Source organism: Xiphophorus hellerii, chromosome 17, assembly GCF_003331165.1.
Source record: "Xiphophorus hellerii strain 12219 chromosome 17, Xiphophorus_hellerii-4.1, whole genome shotgun sequence".
Lineage (NCBI taxonomy): Eukaryota > Metazoa > Chordata > Actinopteri > Cyprinodontiformes > Poeciliidae > Xiphophorus > Xiphophorus hellerii.
This window is the reverse complement of record NC_045688.1, coordinates 15,890,052-15,912,602: the sequence shown is the minus strand read 5'-3', so window position 1 is coordinate 15,912,602 and position 22,551 is coordinate 15,890,052. Positions and strand designations below refer to the sequence as shown.

At 41.2% G+C, this 22,551-nt stretch overlaps 2 protein-coding genes across 2 annotated transcripts in view; one reads left to right on the top strand and one right to left on the bottom strand.

Annotated features, from left to right (window-relative positions):
- phlda1 (pleckstrin homology-like domain, family A, member 1) overlaps positions 1 to 20,167 on the top strand; it is an 89,393-nt gene extending 69,226 nt beyond the window's left edge. Inside the window, exon 5 of the mRNA XM_032588774.1 lies at positions 20,004 to 20,167. The gene's annotated coding sequence lies outside the window, so the exon portion shown is untranslated. The remainder of the gene's footprint in view (positions 1 to 20,003) is intronic.
- On the bottom strand, positions 8,544 to 22,548 carry LOC116736359 (cAMP-regulated D2 protein). Its single transcript, XM_032588768.1, has 8 exons — positions 21,304 to 22,548; positions 20,340 to 20,541; positions 19,996 to 20,129; positions 19,021 to 19,148; positions 18,730 to 18,848; positions 17,447 to 17,587; positions 17,095 to 17,267; positions 8,544 to 9,783 (listed from the first exon to the last, which is right to left on the bottom strand). Exons 1-8 carry the CDS (start codon positions 21,763 to 21,765, stop codon positions 9,331 to 9,333), a joined length of 1,812 nt encoding a protein of 603 aa, XP_032444659.1. The 5' UTR covers positions 21,766 to 22,548; the 3' UTR covers positions 8,544 to 9,330.
- Positions 22,549 to 22,551: the final 3 nt, after the last annotated feature.

The following is a 22,551-nucleotide window of genomic DNA, read 5'->3' as shown; positions in this document are numbered from 1 at the left end:
TGAGCTAGTGGGAGCATGTAGTTATTAAATAGGAGACAAACCAGTATTGAACCTTGGGGTACCCCAAGTGTGGGGTACCCCTTCTTTTTGCTATGATGAGTTATCTGTCGACACAAAGAAGTCCCCGGCCATGACTGTAAGGCACAGTGCTCAGACAGAACACTGGGGATCAAGTTCATTTTACATAGTTACACTATAAATATTTAAATTGCTTTTTTCTTTTAATGAATAAAAAAGTATCCCCTCTGCTAGCATGGTAAATGGTATTTACAGTTTAAGATAAAGGACCCAGATTTAGAGTATAAAACACAGGTTCCTTTTGTTGTTAGTCATAAAACAATAAATAAATTAGGGTTGTATATATTGATTCAGACCGAAATAGCTCGCATGAGCGGTCGGCATTTCTCTACACAGCCAATATTTACCTTAGTTTAGCGAGTGGGTGTGCGCGCGTGAGTTGCAGAGAGAGAGAAACGGAGCAGGGCTGAGTCTGCACAGTGCATACATCACAGACAAAGGACGTCCCAAACACTGACAGGTCCGGTAATTGCCTTCAGCCGATCATAAAATTGCACGAATTGCATCAGTCTTGCCTCGCCGATGTGGGGGTTGGGAGTGTTTTCATCCCGGGGTTAGAATGCCCGGTGCGTTTCGGTGCAGCTTCGGTTAATTAAAAACCCGAGCGCCGTGCGCGTAGCAGTGCCTCTGCGCGGCGTTGGCTGTCGCTGAAAGTCAGCTGCATGAGAGGATCCCCAGTTTTCTGCCATTATTCTCGCCTCCAGCCATCTCATCTCTGCACATTTTCAGGATTGTCCGCCTCACTTTGTTCAACAGAATGAAAGAGCAGTTTTGCGTGTTTCCCTTATCTCAGCAACATAGCACTTTATTGAATAACCCAAATACAACGTCAAATAGTCACAGGCACTCAGATAGCCTGGAAGTAAATGCGTTTCCATTGACCACATATAACCCAGGACGTGGGTATTGATCCCTGTTATAATCCATATCAATCATTTTTATGTACAGGGCCCAAACATTAGCATTTCAGCGGCGCTAGAACCAAGGCAGCTGTCTTGTGTTTAATTTGAGCTGAACTCTATTGTACATCATGGAGCAAAAGGCCCGACTTCTGTCTGCATCATCTTGATTTATCGGAACAGAAATAAATCTGTCATACTCACGGGGGGACAGGAAGCAAGTTTCTGCATTTTTATGTCTAATTTAGCTCCCTTCACATTTAAGGATTCAATTTAGCTGTTGAGGCAGCAGAGATTGATGGGCCTGAGGTACCTGGCAAAGGCTGTTCACATTTTGTTCTTCTACAAACACAAACATGCGTGTATTTTAGTGGGATTTTCGTCAGATAAACCAGCACAATGTTCAAATGGTGTACAAAAGAAGATTAGAAAAGGGCACATTTGTAGTCAGCCTCCCATCCCCCCTTGTAAGTAGCTTGTAGAAGTTTAAGCGTACAAAGGCACAGAGTGTTGGTCTATATGCAAGCAATATATTGAAAATTGAGTTAGCATGGCAAAAAAGTAAAATATGTAAATGATCATGTGTCTGATTGGGTGCTTTACATATCTTCATAAAGAGTAAAAGTCTAAATTTAACAAAGTAATTAGCCATAAGCTAAATATTTAGTTAGCAATCCAAAGAGAGGCGGGGTGCACCCTGGACAGGTCGGCAGTCCATCGCAGTGTAAGCTAAATATTTATCACTATGAATTATTTTTTTATTTAATTAACAAGGCTTTTTTTTATGTAAAGCTACTCTGTGCAACAGCCCAAACTGATGTACTGTATGTTGCATAAAGGTTTTCGCCAGGAGCTGAACAGGAACAAAATTACAGCGATAAAAAACGCTAAAACTGAAGAACATCCGGGACTTGATAAAGAACATCTGGGTGTGACAGACAGCCGTAGTTTGAGGTCGGAGGAGGAGTGTCTTCCGGCCTTCTGAATGAAGCGTTTTGTCTCTCTACCCAGGCAATCAGATGTCTATTGAACCTCAGGAAATATAAAAGTGCTTCCGATTGGGATTGTGTTAGTGTCCCTGCGCATTAGTTAAAGCTTTAGTTTTGCTTCAGCAAAGACTACTTTATATCTTTAAACACTCTGTGTGTTTTCATTTTATACAAAATAAAAAAAACCCCACATGGCACCGCTAAAGTTGCAGCCTCCTTTGAAGCTTCTTATCGGCGCTCAGCTAACAGCTATTTCACAGTTTTTATCAGAGGCGTGAACTCGAGTCATGTGACTTGGAATCAAGTCACACTGCAGTCACGAGTATGTTTGACCTTAGACTCGGCTCACAAAGACTTGGACTTTCACACCAATGACTGGAGCTTGGGTCAAATTAACTTCCATTAGACTTATAGCTAATGCAGTGACTAATGCATGGTTATTGTTAGCATAACAAGATGCTTTCTAAATCTACAAAATATTTCAGAAACTATTTGTTTGAATTTTTTTAAAAAAAGAAAAATTTAAAACCAAGTTTCCTTTTCTGTTCCCCAAAAATCTTGCTAAAATCTAATCTCCTCTCACTGTCGGAAACTAATATTGTCGGGCAACTTTCCATCAGGTTTGAGCAACATATGCACTCTGTTAAAATGTCACAAATGAAACTCTTAGGCCACAATTTTCCAAACTTATCTCAGCCGTTTTCACCCTAAAACGTCCAAATCGTGGCTTTATTTTCATTCTCCAGACTGTAGTAGTAATTATGCCTTGGGGGGGGGGGGATGTGCAAGTCTAATGAAGAGGGGAGGGGAAGGGGGGTGAAGAAGAGGAGACATTTAAAAAATCCATTGAAAATTAACAAAGACTTCATAACAAGCTGCTATTTTCTCACTTGAATAAAGCTTTTATGGTCTTTCTCTGCCACAGAACAGATAACGAAAAGACAAACGCTTTGCTGCCAAACAAAAGCCAGTGCTCTTTTTTTTTTTCATTTGCCAAAGAACGACAAAGGACTTGTTGACAGGCATGTAAAAAAAAAAAAAAAAAGAAGCAGTTTTTTTCACTCTTTTTGGGGGGTTTGAAGCTTTTAAGCACAGACTCATGCAGGGAGCCTAGGGCAACTGTCTTTTTCATGTATTTCTCCAATATTGCAACATTTGTAGGTAATGAAATCCCCCGCTGTGTCCTTGAAAAGGACATTCCCCTGGGGAAAAAGATGCACAACAACCACGTGTTTTTGGAGCAATTTAAGAAAAATAGACACAAATCAAGAGTGCGCAGGAGGGATAAATCAAAACCCGAATGAACGCCCCCTCCAGCTAGACGCCTTTGTGCATTGTTATTCCTTGTAGCCATTTGATAAAACAAAGGCTTCTCTGCAACCTTTGAGTGTTGTGATTTCCATGGCAACCACATGTATTGGCGGACTTCAAATTTCTGGATGCGGCTCATATTTCATGGAGGGTCGCGGTGAGGCATCAACGAACACTACTAGTGTGTAAAAAAGGAAAAAAAGGGTGAACAAGTCACGCATCGGATTTCAGTGTTGTTGGAGCAGAGGATGGCTTCTCTCTGACATGAGAGAAGCCATCAGATGTTTCCACAGTCAATATTCCTCTGATGGCCAACAATTTTACAACTGCAGTGTTTCCATTAAATAAGAAACGCAATTAAAATCCCACGTGAATAGGGGTGTTCGTGCGATAAGTCACTAAAAAATACGCAGTGCCATCGTCCTCCAAGTGCTTCCTGTTGTCAACTCGTGGTTTTTGTCAGCAGCCAACTTCCTGTTGTTGATCAGGTTCATCCTGGACAGGTTGCCAGTCCATCGCAGGACAACACAGAGACAGACAGGACAAACAACCACGCACACACACCCCCACACGCCCTCACACCTAAGGAGAGTTTAGAGAGACCATTTAACCTAACAGTCATGTTTTTGGACTGTGGGAGGAAGCCAGAGTACCCGGAGAGAACCAACCAAACACAGGGAGAACATGCAAACTGCAGGCAGAAAGACCCCGGGCCAGGAATCGAACCCAGGACCTTCTTGCTGTAAGGCAACAGTGCTGCCTACTTCGCCACTGTGCAGTCGTAGTACTGTGAAGCCAATTTCAATTCGGCCAAAAAAATCCCACCACATCATAGCGGCAACTTTTTAAGAAAAAACATGACTTTTGTTTTCAAAATTCCCACATTTCCATTAAGCAAATTTATTTTTGAAATGTCAAATTGCCCATTAATATGGTCAATGGAAACCGGGTCTTTGATAATATCTTGTCAATGTGAGATATCTGAAGTTTTATATCTTTTTCCTCTAGGACTGGACGATATGGCTGGAAAAACTTATCAGAATATAAGCGTTTCATGTCAGTCGACATCGATAAATGTCAACATGGACAATTATTGATTCGTTTTTTGTTTGAATATCTGAGATACTGCCAAACTGGTGGCGTGACCTTCCCTGTTTTATCCACAGTTTTCACTCCATGTTGTTGTTTTTCATTTTTATATGAGGCACAGTGGCCAAACCTAAAGCTGCTGCTGCGTAAGTTATTCAACGGGTTGTTGCTAGGCAACCAATGACGCAGAGAGTTTAGTCAATGCCACCAACCTTGCTTAGTTTGCCATCAGAGGTCGGATGTAGCTAAATAGAGGTCACTCTTCTATAAAGCCTGTTAGAGGCTTACAGATAGACTACTATGGAGGGGTTTAAATGAAAATGTTCTTATGTTAGAATGGCTTAGTCAAAGTCCAGTGCTAAACCCAACTAAGTCGCAACACTTGATTGATCGCAGCCGCTGTATAGCAGTGGAGCGTGGTTCAGCAAAGGGCTGAATTCAAATCCCGTCCACAACATTTTGAAATCCATGTCAAGGTCCATCACATAAAATCCACATTTTTTTTTCCAAAGGACCCATAACTCCAAATGTACCAATTGCATAATTTTATCTCCAAGTCAAAACAGTTGTTTCAGATCAAAACAGCACATTTACACAACTATGGATTTGTAGGGTTGTGTCTTTAGTCTTAGTTCCAGCTTGGTGGGCTCAAATCAATATTAACGGAATAGAAATTTCTCTGCGACGTCATTAAATCCACTGAAAGGAAGACAGCAGGGACTTTAAACTGATTACTTAATTGTCAGTCCGTGAAGTTACAGGGTTGACTCTGATTGCTGATGCAAAAAAGAATCTATGCAAACCCCCCTAAAAAACAAAGAGAGACCCGTTCAGCGACTTGATGTTTACAACAGGATCCATTAACTGTTCTGTCCCTTAAATCAGACCCGAGAGAAGAAAAGGCGAAAATCCCCAGATGAAACGATGCAGAAACAACCGCTAGAAGGTACAGAAATACTCTACACATATTTATTAATGCCATTCGCCTGTTCTTAAAGTGAAGGGTGAGAACTCTGCATCACAAAAAAAAACTTAAAATCAATGTGGACTACTTTAGATCGGCTCAAAAGAAAACCTGGACATGGCAGTAGCTTCCCCACAAACAAAGGCAGCAGGCGACTGCTTAAAGAACCCGAACTGCAACTGCTGCGAATTTCTTTAGCAACTCCAAAAACGACTCAACATAGCCAATGCAACAATAATGTACCAAAAGGCTACATTATTGTAATCTATAAATAGCTTCCCAACCAAGACCAGCCAAAACCCATGAAAATTTCAGTTAGCTACTTTTCTAACTTCTTGAAACAGTGAGTTGTGCTACGGCCCTTAAAATGGCTTTTACGTGAACAGAATGAACAAGTGAGGAATAAGATTTATTTTTAATCATTGTTATGTGTTATATTTCTGTTTTATTTGCATCAGTATATCTCACATGAAAGGCTGTAAAGCTAACACAATTCCCCCCTACACTCAAACTTCTACAAAGGTTTGATTGGTGCACAGGGCTACACATTTAATTACCATAAAAGCATTATGTGCAGAGAATAATTCTGCGCCTCGTCACTACAAAACAATAAAACCAATGTTCTAGTTCCCATCGGAACAGAGTTGGGGCCCAAAGACATAATTATAAAAGACCAAAGACGAACCGGTAGCGGTGGAGTTAGACGCCGTAAAAGCTGCTGTCATCGCCAAAGATAATGTTTACGTTTTCGTCAATGCACACAACTGATTTTGAATTCCCTTTGATGAAATATTAGGAAATAATCTGGGATGCCCAAAAGCTTCTTTGATATATCTAAGGCCGTCACTGAAGTGGGGTGTGATGCATGTCCAGATGCACTCCATGGGAGAGGTTTGATGCCTTTGATGGAAACCATCTCATTTGTTGGTTTCCAGAATAATGGGAGGTTATTGCTTATTGAATTTTTCGTCAATATCTTTGAAGTCAGAAGTTTACGTACACGATATTTTGTGGTATTATTGTGATAATTGTAAAAGTGACAATTTTTAGGTAATAGCAAATTTATTGATATTTATTGGTGCTATTGTTGAAAAAATAGTGGATAAAATGTTAAAACTAACATTATGGACGGTTTTGGTGGTATTAGACATAGTTTTAATTTATAGCGACAACAATAAATCAAAAATTCCACCATGACAAGAAATTTATCACAATAAATGATACAATAAACGCACACATATCCGAGATTACTATGATTTTATCCTACTGGACAAAAATGCCTTTGTAAACTCCTAAAATGAATGTAATTTAACTCCAATTTCAAGGCGTTAAATTACGTAGTCTAACTTTTTTCAAGCTTTATTTAATATATACAGCATTTTTATAGCAACCAATAGAAGATTATTGTGCTAGAACATACACAATATTGCCCTTTAAAGCCATTCTTCCAACTACTAAAGAAATGTATGTGAACATTATTCTGCCATTTAGCTAATGGGAATAAATCTGGCAATCCTAACTGACCTAAAAAAAAGAACATGTTTAGTCTGATTCAGTGTCAACCAGTGGGGAGGGGGGAAAAAAATCGCTGCAACAAGTAATGACAGAAACTGTGAGTGAACGTGTGATTGACAGAAACATCTGTCATCCCATCTGTTTGAAGACTACATAAAGGATGTAGCTGGGTGCAGCTAACACACGCCGCGTCCTCCTAAGACGGTGCAGCCGATTAAATGCCTGTCTCTAGGCTGGCCGTGGGCATCCAACATGGCCGCCGAAGGGCCTGGTGCGTCTCCTGACAGCGTGCTTATTGACTCCATCAGGTTAGGATTGCATTATTTCAGAGCAAGTTAACATGCGGGTTGTTTCCATTACCCTGTCAAGATGTTTTGACAGGTGCCCGCGCTGCCCGGCTCTGGAGGCCGGACACATGAATGAACATAGTGGTGTGGAATTATTGACATTACGTGGGATTTGTAGATGGTATGTTATCTCCCCAGAGGGGCCCCCTCGCTGTGTTTTCTCTGCAGCAAACAAAAAGCTGTGCGAATGAAGGTCTTTTTGACATCAGCAATACCTCCTGACAAGTAGTGGGCACGTTCTGCCAATTCTGGATAAGCACGGACCGCGAAGTTGCCGTGTTGGTGTGTGTGTGTGTGTGTGTGTGTGAAGGGAATTGGAAAGACGGAGGGGGACAAAATAAATAAATGCCCAAAGACGGCGTTCAATCAAAGCCATTCAAAGATCAAGATTTTTTTTTCTTTTTTTTCTTCATTAATTATCCGATTAAAAAAAGAAAAAAGCAGGTCTGGCAAGCTGTAATGTAGCCCAGTACTGTCAAAACTTCTAAACATCTAAAGTTTTCTCTTTCATGCAAAGAGAATATTTGATTTCCAAACACAGTCAGCTGGTAAAGAGGGAATTGCCTGCTGTTGCTCTGAGGGTAACAAGATTTTCCTTTTATAGAGAAAAATACTGTTTGATTTCTTCTTCTTTTTTTTCCTCTCCATAAGGCTGTCACTTCTAGCTCACAAACAGGTCTTTTGGATTAAAGTTTGTCCTTTTTTTTTGGAGACACTGGTGTATTTGAGAAGATAAATGTTGCTTCAGAAAGCAAACACGAGTAAAATGGATTTTAAAGATACACTTGAGTTTATAGAAGTCTTCCAGCCGATAGTCTGGGGAGAGGATAATCTCTTGGCTAATATACGGACAAACCGTCGGATCTATGCATGGTACTCCTCACTTCTGTATTTCCATCAAACCTGGCCATCCACAAGAAAATTTAGGGAAACATAGATGTCAGTTTATAACGTTAAGGAGAGGTTAGCCATCTTTCTCTGCCTCATTCTGCCATGGTCTTCTGTGACAGGGAATTTTGCTTTTCTTTTATTATCTGTAAGTGAGAGTCATCAAAATGACAAGAAACAAAGGTACGGAATATGTCACGCTATGACCTTCCTGAGATGTCTGGCAAAAAATATTGCACTTTTACGCAATAGTCCAATTTTTTTCAACGGCCAGGCCTGGATGATTTCTTCTGAAGAAAAGATTTCCATCTTCATTTCTACTTCTCAGTCCAGACATACAGAGAATATTTTAGGAGCAGCTGACTCTCCTCCGAGCTGCAAAGCACTCCTGTGCACATGGAAGGTCACGGTTCGATGATGCCAACAGAACCACATGAATGAATCATGTTGTCTTTTTTTTTCCACGGCTCTGCTGGTGTCAGCCTCTTGGGGTAGGCATCAAACAAAGATGTTCCATGAGAAGAGGGCAAATGTGTTGGAATCTGTTTTATCTGAGTGAAAAAGAGGAAACGCTGGTGTAGCTTAAAGCACAAACGTCGAAGATGCATGATCGTAAGTTGAAGGATCTTCCAGTCTTATCTTTGGAGGATCCCCCTCCAGAAAATGTCAAGGGTCGGATACCACAGATTGGTGCAGGATACTATCACCAGGTTTAATTAATTATGCTAAAAAGTTTATTTTTCTATCATATCAGACAGAGTCTGTGATAAACAGGAAACGGAAGAACTAGACAGGAAATGGCATGAGTAAATCTATTTGACAAAGTAGAAGCTATAGTCTAATAATTTTACTTTTAAAGGTCTGTAACTTATTTTTTGTCAAGCCTTATTCTGACAATGTTTTAATGCATAGAAAGAATCATTGCATTGTTACTGCTGTCATTGCATAAAATTGCTTGACTAGTTTATAACATATTGTATGTTGACTTTAGCATGGTTAGCATGACACACCACACATTATGACACAAATGGCATCCTTGCACATTTGTACAGTTTTCTAGAAGTTCTTTGTATTGTTCTTCTCTCTTGCTGATGTGATTTTCACTATCAAAGTCTTCGGAAGAGACGATAAAATAGGTTTGCATATCTTCATTGAACAAGTTTAGTTTCTTGACTTCTTTCCTAAGTTGTAAAATATGGCAATGCTGTTCATTAAGACCCAACCTAATCTCTCTAACCAGCTGCAACCAGCTAGTAGATGCCCAGCTGGTCCCAGAAGTCGCATATATGGTTTCTGGTTCCGACTTGCGCATGCAACCGCACCGTCAGGTTCATGAAGAGCCAGCCACTGGTGTCAGAATAGCGTGGCCAAACGGGAAGACGTTGCTCGCGACAGAAAACCGTCCGCTCAACCCTTGATGATGGGTCACCAGTGTGTGCGAAAGCCCCCCAGTAGCACAGCATCCGGTTAGACAGGAGCTTTTCAGGCAAGGTCAGGGAGTAGTTGGCCACCGGGGAAGAGTCGAAGAGAAAGGGCAGCTCCGCCCCGTGGCAGACGTGCTCGTAGCAGAATGTGAGACCGGACCAGACGCCGCGGTCTGAGGCCACATGGTCAAACACGTACATCCATACATGACCGCCAGCAGTTGTTCCGGCACGCGCCGACCTCCTGGACGGACACAGGAACACGTAATCGGTGATAATCTGAAATGAGAAATAAAATGGTCTCAGATAAGTGATTTCACCACAACTAGGTGCTGCATTATGATTAATTTAGTTCCTTGTCACCATAATGTCACGAAAAGCATGAGTAAATCTAATTGACAAAATCCGAACTGTTCTGTCAGTTCAACTTGTTACATGGTTTTGCTCATTTCTGGACGTCCAGGGTTTTCTACATGCTGTTATATCTGGGACAGCTGGACCACATGTTTGAATTCATGCTCATGGTGCTCTCTCTACTGCTTCAAATATTTTTTGTTCTTTGTTTTCTGGCTAGGTCACAACAAAACAATATTTTTATTGACTAACCAGTTCGTCAGCACTTCAGCTGGCCGTTTGGATCGTAGTCATGCTGAGACATTCTTTGCTACCAAACAATGGGTGGGGTTGAGAATCTTTAGTCTTTTTGTATTTTCCAAAACCTCTTATGCTAACCACCAAACTTGACTGTGGGGATGATGTTCTTGGGATAGAACACATCTTCTTCTCTACCCTAAACAGAGGGTTCACCAGTGCAGTTAAACAATTCGATTTTTGATTCGTCTGACCACAAAACACAAGACCAGGATTCTTCCTGATTGTCCAGATGGGATTTTGAAGATGCTAAGTGGTGACTTCCTTCTTGCTCAGCACCCAAGGACTCCATCAGTATACAGTATCCGCTGGATTATCTGCTTTGTCTTAACGTTGGTCTCCATTCTTCAGGGTTGCCTTGGTGGTAACCCTAGGATTGTTTTTCACCTCTCACACTGTCAGCCTTGCCATTTCAGATATCCCCTGACTTCCTATCACGTTGCATTTTTTTTTACAGATGCCCCTGAAACTCTAAGAACTTTTATCCAAACCTACTTAATATTTGAATACTTTTACTTTCTGGGTTTCCCTGTAGTATATTTATTGAATTAAATGTTGCTGAAGTTTTTCTAAATTCATCCAACATAGATCTTCTTTCTGTCTTGCTTCTTCAACATATTAAAATAACATGTTCTATTATTTCATTTTCTCCATAATACTGATAATTCCCTGTGTTGTGTTCTCTTTTGTTTCATCCGGTGATTTGATGAACACAGCTGTTCCCAATTAATCAGGGTAATTAGGATGCTTCAGAACCTCCTGTGGAACTTTTAGTTATCTATAGAAATTGTTCTGTTTTTGCTAAAACTATGGCACAGTGTCATATTTCACACAAAAGAAACATGTTAAGATGAAAGATTCCTTTGTACTCAATCCATCATTGGTACGACTATTTTTGAGCTTTGCAGCAAATGTCCAGTTATTGCTGGATATTTATTTGCTTTGTGTGTTTTAGTTGAAGAGATGCGAAAATATTTGCTCTTTATTTTTATTGTTTTACAGCCGTAATTAAAATGGTAACAAATCCGTAATTAAAATACGGTTCGGCCGTATTTCAGGGTTTTAATTTCTCATTCTGCTTGTTGCACATTGGGATCAGTTTCAAGTTGGGGAATAAAACGCCTCGCGTTCGTCTATTGATTATTAAAGCGTCTGGCAAATACATTTTTTTTTAAAAGTCCGTCAGTTTAAGCATCACTGCTCTTTAAAGGTGCCACAGACTACAGTGTTAGCAGAAGTAATTAATGGGATTTCTACGGGAAGATGCGCTTGGGGCAGAGAAATAAAAAATAAAAATCAGGTGTTCCCTCTTGCCTAAAGGAAAGCAACAGAAGTGAAACCAGACTTCCTCTCTCCTGCCTGTTACCTGGAAACCAGTGTGTCTTTTTGGGCAGTGTGCGACTTGCGCCCACACAGCTGAACATCTCACACCTGAACACAAACAGGCTTCCTGTAAAAAGTAAAAAAAACAAACACAACCCCCCCCACACACACACACACACATACACCTTCTCTCTTTTCTCATATTAGGCTCATGTCTGCTCCAAACTGTCTCAAGATGAAATGTAATAACTCAGAACAGGCACATTCTGCACCTGAATGCTGATATCAAGTGGGTATGCGGTGTTATGCAACAACTCCCCCTCTGCCTTCGAGTGGCAGTGACTCTCGCACAAAAAAAAACTTCTAATCCATGCCAACATACAGTTAGGGTTAATCTAAACTACAATTACAACTTCAAATCATTTTAGTTGGAGTTTCTGAAATAGACCAACATCGCAATGACTTATTGTGAAGTGGAAGTAAAACCTTACCTAACTGGTAGCTCTGTAACTGGTAGAGCTCCAATGATTTACTTGTGCAAACTTTTTTTTCATGCAAAAATGGTATGTGGCATGTTTGTTAGCTGGTTGCTAGTTTTTATGTGGGTGTGTTGAGAAAAATGGATGTTGCATCCAACGTTTGAAGGCTGCAGACGTTACCTTCCCCTTCTCAACTTTTATTTTACATATTGTTTGGAAATTGTTTCTAAGCATTACATGATGTGTCTGGTACAGAACGTCCCATAACTCAAGTCGGATGCTGCAGTCAAAATTAGGCAAGATCACATGTACAGGGATAAAATATGTCTAATAATGTAGAGATAATTTTTAAAGTGCGTCATACTTGGTTCATGGCGTTCAAGCGTATATTCTAGCGAGTGAGTGCGCTGACCCCAGTTCCTGTGGAGAAGTGTCCTTTATTCACATTAACATGAGGCGTATGCAGTGGGGCCAGCTCTGGCTGCAGCTCCAGCGTCCTTACTGACCAGCCGAGTGTGGCTGAATAATAGAAATGCATATTTTGTCAGGCTGTGTAAAGTCGGGGCATCATTTTGGTACAGAAATCATGATTAATTGATGCGCTCGGGCCTCTGAAGACATAAAGTATGCAGCTTTGAGATAGAAGTCTCGTCTTTCTGAGAAACACAGCTTCTTCCAGTGGAAAACTGACTCTGTCTGAGCCTTATAGCTAAAGAACATCAAGGCCCATCACACAGACTGGGCTTGTATGCGCAGATGAGACATGACCATCTCACTGCTTCTTACACAGAAAATGCTGGAATACTAACCCACATAGGGGAGGAGATGTGATTAAAGTAGACAGAAGGCTGAGAGGTAGCGATGTTGGTCAAATGATAAACTTGCGGCGGTTTGCAAGAAATGAAGCAACCCGACACAACTTATAATTGGTACAAAATACATAATGCCATATTTAATTCAAGATAACCTCCTAAACTCCTTTATGACGAGCATCATTAGCTCTTAGTAGTAACTTTCTGCAGTTATGTCCTGCTGCAGCTGCCAATGTGATTGATGGACAGACACTATGGAGTGAAAATAGTCTCAAAATACCTGTGTGTCTGTGTAATACTGGATTTGTAATCCGTGTAAGCATCTTTGTGTGTAACTGGATAGTTGTTCCTGTGAAGCATAATTTGTAAACCGTAAAAAGAACATTTGTGCATAACTCCTGGTACTTGTACATATGTGGTCAAATGCGTACACGAATATGAAGAAATCACGGATACAAAACAAAAGTGCACACACACAATTACAGTCTCTAGAAACATTAGATTTCTACACACAAATTTTTTAATTTCAACCTCACAAATCTGATAATTACGAACTCAAACCTTCTCCTACGCCTACAAAGTTTAAATAAATACGCACGAGTCGCCTGATACACACAGACAAAACTGTATTTACGCACAGATCCGGTGACGAGTGCACAAGGAGTTTTGAGACTATCTTCTACGGAGCTTAAACAGACTCATAATCCACAAATGCACAGAACGAGATTCCCACTTGTATTTTTGATGCAAACACAAATATATCTTGATTTACAGGCTGTTTCTGGCCTGTGAGTTGCGCTGCATTTGTGTGTGAATTTTGAGATTCCCCGATGTCTCAATCCACAAATGTCTTTTTTTAATAGATGGTCTATCTGATTGGATAATCAGCAACTAATCAGAGAGCTGCCTTGTTTCAGCCATATACAGAGCCCCACGTTGGGGTAACCTATTTTTCAGCCAATCACATTAGCCCATTCCAACAGCGTTGTAGCCATGTCGAAGCACAGACTGGCTTCTGGCAGTGACAGAAGAGCTGCAAGAGAAAATATCTATCTAACATATTTAGCTATTTATCCCCATGTTACGATTATTAATGTTAAAGCGATTGAATTGTGCAACAATCAACAAAAGCTAGCGATCCAAGTGAGTAAGCTGTGCTACCGAGCTACGCTAGCGCTTTTACAAAAAAAAAAAGTCCCACCTTTTTTTTAATGTATAAATAAAATTAAAAACACTTTGGAAAAAAATCCTGACCATGATTCATGCATGAGAGGGTTAAATGATCAACTTAGTGCTCATTCAGTCAAGCTGCTTGTGATTGTACCATTCTTCCTCTTCCAGACACACTGCTGCTCATCCACTGGCCTGAATGGTTCCAGGTTTTATTAGTCGCTCCACAGAGTGAAATTGTTAGCTCTGATTAAAGTGTTGCTGGGTTGTTTTGCTTTTGGGTCAAGTCATTTACCTCTTGCAGTTTATGGGATGGAGGCTTTCACCTGCAGGTTTTTTTGCAGTCAGCCAAGGATTTTTTGACCACATGGCTTCTCAGGAATCCGGTGGTAGCCACTGATTGCTTCCTGTCTCTGCCACCAGGTGGCGTAACCTTTGTTCCTTTAACTTTAGACTTGTGAGTTTCATCTGTGTCTGACAGAACATCTGGATCCTTTGTCTTCAACAAGCAATCTAAGACGATAGAAATATGTTTTCTGAACCTTTTGGTCAATTCGCTCTCATTTACTATATTTCTAAAACAATAAGACATTATATGAAACAGTCCAGATAGTAGAGCTAATAAACATATTTAACTTTAATTGCCTCCATGCGCTCCATTTGGAATTTGAGTGATTTTAGATGGTGGTAATTATTTAAAGCAATTTTTTTTTTTTTTAAGTGGCTCATGTTTAATTTGCTTATTGAAAAGACCTACCAAAAAAATCAGAAATTTGCCAATAACCCTAAAGTGGAGTGGAGAGTTGAATACTTTTAGGTGCAACAACTGTGAAGCCAGCCATCAAGTTTTAAGTCGTGCAAAAACCTCTGGGGAGTTTAAGGTTTCTGATTTCATTGGGGGAGTTTTTTTGGTAAATGGAAATGGGTGCTACAATATTGTGTAGCCACCAGAGCAGAGCTTGCTGTTAGTAATGACAGGTTTGCTTCTTGAAGGTAATTGACTCGGCTCAAACATGTTGAATTTTTTTTCAGCGTACTATTATTTAAAAGTGCAAAACCCAACGTTTGTGTCGCAGTCTAGACTTCTGATTGCAAATCTAGAACAACAAGTACATCTCAATAAATTGGAACAGACACGACGTGTTTCGTTAATTCAGTTCAAAAAGTGGAACTCATTATATAGCTGCATCACACACAGATTGAGTGCTTTTGTTTTCGGTTAATTTTATTTATTTGTATTCCTAATGAAAGCAAAATAAAAATCTGTTCTTAAAACATTTGATCAATCAAAACCGGGTAATTGCTAAAGAATATGGATATTTTGCTGCGCAATCTATCCAAGTATCTTTGTGAAAAGTTGAATGGAAGGAAAAAGTCTGTACAAAAACAACAAGAAACGCCACAGTTTATTTCGACCAGGCATCAAAATGAGTGGAAATAACAGTGGAATATCTCAGCCTGAGTAATGGATGTACATAACAAGTTTCACTTTTTGAACTGAGTTGCTAAAAAACATAACTCTGATGATGATTCATATTCACCGAAAATCATTGGTACATAAATCTGAATCTTAAATCTTACCATATGATTGGATTAGGTTAAACTAATCCAATTGAATTCATTCAAACTGAATTTGGAACTAAAACGGACGCTGCATTACATGTCGGTCTTCTTTTGCTGTAGTTGTGATTTAGCATGACATAAATAATTTGAGTTGAAAATACCTGAATAAAAGCTGCTAATTTCACGCACTTTGGACGTTTCTGAAACACGATGTCTTTATCCAACTCTCTTCTGGTAGTGACAGTGAGTGCCTCCTCTTCTGGTGAGGCCGTGGTCTTGATCTGTGATTCCACAGCTGATCCCACCCGTCACCAAGGACCCGCATGAGAATGGAGTCCCTGTTTAGCGCACCAGTCAGGGTTGCATCTTAAGCAGACAACCGTTCTGGCTTCAGGTGGTCTGGCTTCATGCTTCCTCCATGCAAATGATGGAGAGTGGGGGGAAAGCACAGCCTGTCACTCAAGGTTAGAGATGTTGGAGCGGCAGAGCTGGAGCTACAGCGCCCACTGCAGGCCATTTTCAGACAGTCTGAACTGCTGACTACTGGAGAATGCTGTAAGTTTTTACTTTATTTTAGCAGCAAAAGAGAACAACTGATCACTGTTTTTTCTGCTCAGAAAGAAGACAGGGAAGGAGGTACGCCATGTGCTGTGACACAATCAACCTGCATCACTTTGTGTTGTATAAAATCCTAACAAAATACAATGACGTTTGGGATTATAATGCAAAGATTTTCAAGACATTGAAACATTTGCAAGGCAAAGTTCAGCATGTTTTCATCAAAACACATTGCTCTCATTCTGTTGGTTTTTTTGTGGTTCAGAGAGTTTCCAGGGGTGCATTCACACCAGCCCAGTTTAGGCCACTTTAATCCAACTCCAGTCTGTTTGCCTAGAAAGTCTGGTTTGTTTGGGGAGGTGTGAATGCGCGACCAAACTGATGTGGAGCAAAAAACCTGAACTCTGGTCCGCCTAAATACCCAGGTTTTGGTTCGGTTAAAGTGAATTTTGGTGTGGTTCGAATGCACATGTGGATGCAAGCGGACCAGAGACCGCTCCAAAAGTAGGAAGCGGACTACAGCGCAGGGCATTCTGGGTAAATACAGCAAAAACAAATGTGAGAGTCTAGGGTTAGCAGGAGAAATGGCTGGTGGAGAAATCCTACAACCTCTTCTCCAGGGGTGTTTGTGTTGTTTCCTTCAGTGGTTCTTGGTGCAGCGCCACTACAGGCGAGGAGGTGAACAGGTTTTTCAAAGAATTTGGTTCGTTTGACACCAGAACCGCAGCAGCAGAAAATGTAACAAATGCTGCATCTTTGGTCCCCAATCAAACCGAGTCAACTGAACTATCAGGTGTGAAAACACCCTAAAAGCAGAATGAAAGGAAGATTATTATGCTGTTTCTAACTAGATTTAATCTAGTTGTATTGGATTCAGCTGCATTGGATTAGCTAATAGATTTATCTTTAAATTTCTTCAGCATGCAAATGGAAAGTCCAAAGCGGTCAGTGTTAAATCAGTTAGGTTTCTCTAACTGTGCCAGTTTCCAACTGAACCTGGCTTAAGGAGAGGATTTTAGCTTAGCTTCATCTACCTGTGTTAGCATGTTTCTGCGGTCAGCCTCCTTGTAGAGCGGCAGGTATTCGTGTAGGATCCTCAGAGAGTGCTGCTTAAAGATGGCTGCGATGTACACGGTGGCCTCCACAACAGACACTGGCTTGCCGAAGACGCCGTAAACAAACAGCACTCCTTCTTCAGAGGTCGTTCCTGCAGGGCAGAAAACAGTCCAAAGGAACAAACGTTGCAGCACTGTCGCTCCAAAAGAATATCACAGACGTTAGAGTTCCTTGCGATCGACGGATTTTTAACGAGGACCTGTGGGAGTCCAGTAGGAAGCAGGATGAAAAATAATAAGGCATTAGAATTTGCTGCTGCTGTTGCCTCACCGAGCAGCAACGCCTTCTCTTTTTGCCAGTCGCCCTTCTGGAAGGCGGTGATGGCCTGCTCTGTGATCAGCTCTCCGTCGATGTGCGGGCCCCACGTCTCGAAAACCTCCAGGAACCTGAACGGGTTCACGACCTTAGAGCCTGCGAACGGAAAGAACGCCATAGCGATTTGGAAGTGAGCTTTTCAAAACGGAGGAAGGAGCCTTACAAACGGCACATTAAGCTAACGGCACAAACGGCACATTAAACTGTAAAACATGCTTGTAAAAGTAAAGATGGCTGCCTTTATCACTCTGAGCTACGGAAGCCCAAAGAGCACGCTGGTGGAAAAGAAATCTTGATTTTCCAAAACAGAAAATGTTAATTGATAATATTGATTTATCGCCCAATCCTAGCAGGAAGCAATAATTATTATATACATACAGGAGAATTAAAATATCGTTTGGAGAAACGTGATTACCAAAATCAATCAAGTTCACTAGAAATCAATCAATATGTATTTGCTACTGACAAATTAAATAAACAATGACAAATCTGCTTGTCTGATTGGATGAGTGACCGACCAATCAGATGGCTTCTTATGAGTCAAGTGAGTTTTAAAGATTGTTTTCTTACAGCCTCTTTTAAGCTACATCAGTAATAAAACAAATAACTCAACTTACCACTTTGCTCATAACAATCTCATGACTTGTGCTTCATATTTTCCCGTTCTACTAAAATCTTCCACATATTATATTATTGAACTCCCACAATATTGACATTTTGACCCTCCAAAAATAATCAAATAACCAACTAATTAATAGTTATTTTAAAACTCTTTCCATTTCCAAATAAACAGAACAAGATAACTGATGTAACAAGAAACATGTTTTTACAAAGACCCCAGCAACACCTGCATGGTCCTGAATTTGCTTTGAATAAACAGTTAAAGTGGCTAATAAAACTGAGAGTTTTCTCTCTATTTTCTTTTTTTAGTATAAAGTAAAAGTGAAAACTGTCTCTCAGAGCAGAATCCCGGATTTAAAGACACTGATCAATAAACCTGCCAACCATAGATGGATGACATTCATTTTCTGCTGTGAGGCAGTAAAACCCACCAAACGGCTCCTGTAGGGGCTAAAAGTTCACTTTAACCCATTTTGTCTTCCTCTAACTCGAGATAAATAAAAGCTTTTCATCATCTTTCCCAGATAGACCCGCCGCGTCCTGCTGTCTGACTTATGTAAGTGTGTGGGCAGCTCTAAATTCGGGTGGTGGGTGGGTGGGGGTTTGTGGCGCCCTACTTGTTTTCATCTGTGCAGCCAGGACGGCCTGCGGAGTGAGAGACAGCAGGCAGACGAAGTCGCTCGCCGAGCAGTTGGTCTCTTTAGCGAAGTCTTTCCCCAGCCTCAGGGCGTCGTGTCTGGGAAAAAGACGGGGGGGAAAAAAACAAATTAGTCCGCAGCTCGAAGTTATCTGGAGGCGTGCCAAATACGCCGAGAGGGCTGGGTGCAGCGTGGAGTCCTTTGAGCGAGTGCGAAGGCATCAGGTTCTGTTTTTAGAGCGCGGCTGACCTCGAGATGTGGGTTTCCTACCTGGTCTTGAGTGGGATGGAAAAGGGCAGGCTCTGCAGGACGGCCTGTTTGAACAGAGGTTTGCTGCTGTGGATCATCAAGTGAAGACTCACCGACTGAGCGCCGGCACTCTCTCCAAATATCGTAACCTTCACCACAAAAAGAGGCGAGAGTGATAAAGGGATAAGAAAATCCGCAACAAATGTATTTCCTGTTTAGTTTTCAGCCAATTTCAGATTTTGAGAGGCTATTTGTTTTTTATTTAACGGAGAACTATTATGCAGAGTTCATGTTTTGCACGTTTTTGTTTTTCCATTCAGGTATCAACTGCTTCTGAAAAAAAAACAAAAAAACAATCCAGATGTTTTTATGATGTTTGGAAAACAAGCTGGTTCAAAAACCTCCCAACTTTTAAGTCACACCGTGACCTAGCAACCCCAGTGGAGTTCCAGCACGTTTGGTCAGCTGGGTTTGCTGGTGTACAATGGCTGCTTTAAAAGACATGTGTTTTGTTGATGACTTACCACCTAGAAACCACTTGCTGCATTCTTGTTGGCTGTGCTGGAGGCTCCACTTCTACTTTTCAAACATGTACGGTTGTAGAATTGTGCATCTGTTTATACTCTTTTTCACATGTGAGCGTAAACGTTGAGTTGAGGGAAGCATTGCCAGCAGCAGCTTATTTGCATTTAAAGTGACAGAGACCCTAAATCAACTAATTCTAAAAGAAGCTCAACATTGGCTGAACTGAGCGGACTAAAATCTCAATAAATGTTACAAACATGTTTTGTCTAGCCTAACCTGTATAGGGAGCCATAATAAGTCACCTTTAATATGAACAACAAAGAATAGTTCCCATTTATTTCTTTTAAAAAATGCTTATTTGTGACTTTTTATTTCAGAAAATTGCATCCCAGTGCACTGTTATGAATATTTTATGTTGGAAGGCTACCCAACGCAGCCATTTGTGGTGTGCTTGTGTGCATTTTTGCTTGCCTTGCTAGGGTCGCCCCCAAACGCCGCGATGTTCTGCTGCACCCAGAAGAGCGCCGCCTGCTGGTCCAGGATCCCGTAATTCCCCGTAGCGGAGGACAGAGGATCTTTACCCGACACCAGGAATCCAAATGCCCCTTCCACCAGAGACCAGTTCGCATCGTCAGCAAAAAAACCTTAGGCAAGATGCTCATTTCCTCTGAATTCCAAAGAACCAATCACATGCCCCCATTTCCAGCCTGCTGGATGGCCACTTCATCCAATTAAACACTCATTTCTCCTGCTTTCTGGTGCTCGTATATAGTGTTACACATTCCTGGTGCTAAAACACCACCAGTGTTTCTCACCTAGTCGGTACTCCACGTTCACAACAACCGTGCAAGTGAAGTTGCTGATGAAGCGTCCGTCATACACGGGCTTGGAGGCCGAGCCGGCTATGAAGTCACCCCCGTGGATCCACACCATGACCGGCAGGGGGCGCCACAGAGGGGAGGTGAAGTTGAGATCCAGAGGCACGAAGACGTTGAGGTAGAGGCAGTCCTCGCTGAGCTGTTAGGGACGCAGGTCATTTAGCTCTTGCTATGCTAGCAAATGACTGCACTTTAAAATATCACAAATTCACATGCATTCCTTCTGTCCACTCTTTCTTCCTACTTTTTCCCATCTCTTTCTTCTTGTAGTTTGTTTTTTGAGTTTAACGCTTATGCCTCTTGTAAAAATATGTGCTATAAATACATAGTAAATATTACATTTCACAGCAAACTTTGTGTATACCGTTAATTAATTTGTATTATTATGTTCTATATTTATGGACAACCCTGAGCATCTTCTTCATGACTGTCATAGAAAAACTGTGTGCCTTCAGTCAGAGGATTCTTCAAATGTGCTGTAATACAGACTGCTACAGGAGATCCTGCCTGCCCACAGCCACCAGAATCTACCACACCTTTTGGAGAACCTTGAATTATTATGGTATTCAACAACATTTACTTTCCTTTTAGGATCAATAAAGTATTTTTGAATCAAATCAAAACAAGTTGAGCAGGTTCTTAGATTTACACACCTGGGGGAAATAAAGAGATTTGAATACAAACGTGTGCCACACTTCACATTTTTTTAAGGAAAAAGTTTAGAAAATTTGTTTTACTGTACATTCTTAAAAAAATTTTTTGCGCAAACTGTTACCCCTGCTGCCCCCAAAAAATACATGTAAATTTGCAAACAAATTCGGAAAATGTGAAAAACGCATTTAGATACTAAAACCCCACAAAAATACCCCAGCAGCGAACAAAAGATGTTTGCGTTTCTCACCTTCTTAGGACACTCCGAGGAGGTGGATCCACTGCAGACCTGCATGCACGCCGGCCGAGGGAACGACGCATCGTAGACCCCAGACCACGGGCTCACAGGTCTCGGGGGTTTCCAGCGGTAGGCACCGACTGGAGGGTCTGCATAGCGCACCCCGTAGAATATGTGGGCCTTATCCACAGTAACGCCCTTGATCTGCCCGTTTTTGGTAAACGCCACCGGCCCATCAGCGCCGGCTCTGCCCTCAGTTTGCTGTGTGACTGCAGGCTCCGCTGGGCGCCTCAGCTCTTTAAGCTCAGAGTCCCTGACGAACGGCTCGGCCCTCACCAGCAGCCTGCCGTAAATATTTCTCAGAAGGCCGATGGGGTCGACGCCATCGTCATTTCCCCTCGGCTCTCCAGGGCAAGGCCTTAAAGTAACTGCAGTCAGCAGCAGCAGCAGCAGCAGACACTGCCGGCTCTCCATAATCGCACCACGGAGCTTCTTATAGCTCTGGACGGCTCGCTGCCTAGATCATGGTTTGACTTGAGTTATGAGATGAGGCAGAGGCGATCCTCGAGCTCTTCGCAGGCGGCGCGTGACTAGAATTTGCCTGGTTCTGTTTTAGACAAAAGGTGCCTTCTCTGACCACTGAATTAACTCTGGACAAATGGACTCCAAGACCACTAATAGAAGACCACTGGCCTTTTATTTGCCTAATCCAGGCTAATCACAGTCATACATCCAAGGTAAAGGGAATATTCTGGATTTATGTGGAGCAAAACAAGGTTTGGAAGTCTGTTAAAAGTCTTTTCTGTTTCAGTGAGATACATTTTATTTTATAGATATATTTTTTTTGGAGGGGGGGATTCCTTTAGTGTAGCTTTAAGTGAAATTGCAGTAAAGTACACAGTGCCACCTATTGGTCTCCTGTAGCACAACACAAAACTGGAAAATCTGGGAGGTCACCATGGGGTCATCTGTATGAAGAAAGGAAAACACAGTGTCATTTGCAAATAAAAAAAACATTCAAACTGTTTCAACTTATTCTCATTTTGTCATGTTACACCTTCACTCTTTATTGCGCTTTATACAAAGAGCCTATGGCAATCTATTAGGGCCATTGTAGATAGAAAAAAACTCCCAGGTTTTGAGATTAATCTCAGAAATTTTCTAGAAAAATACCTGTGTACATTTATGCGTTTCAAAAGTTTTCGACTTTTGGACATTTTCTGAGTTTCAAAGGTAAAAAAAAAAATTCAACTTTTAAAC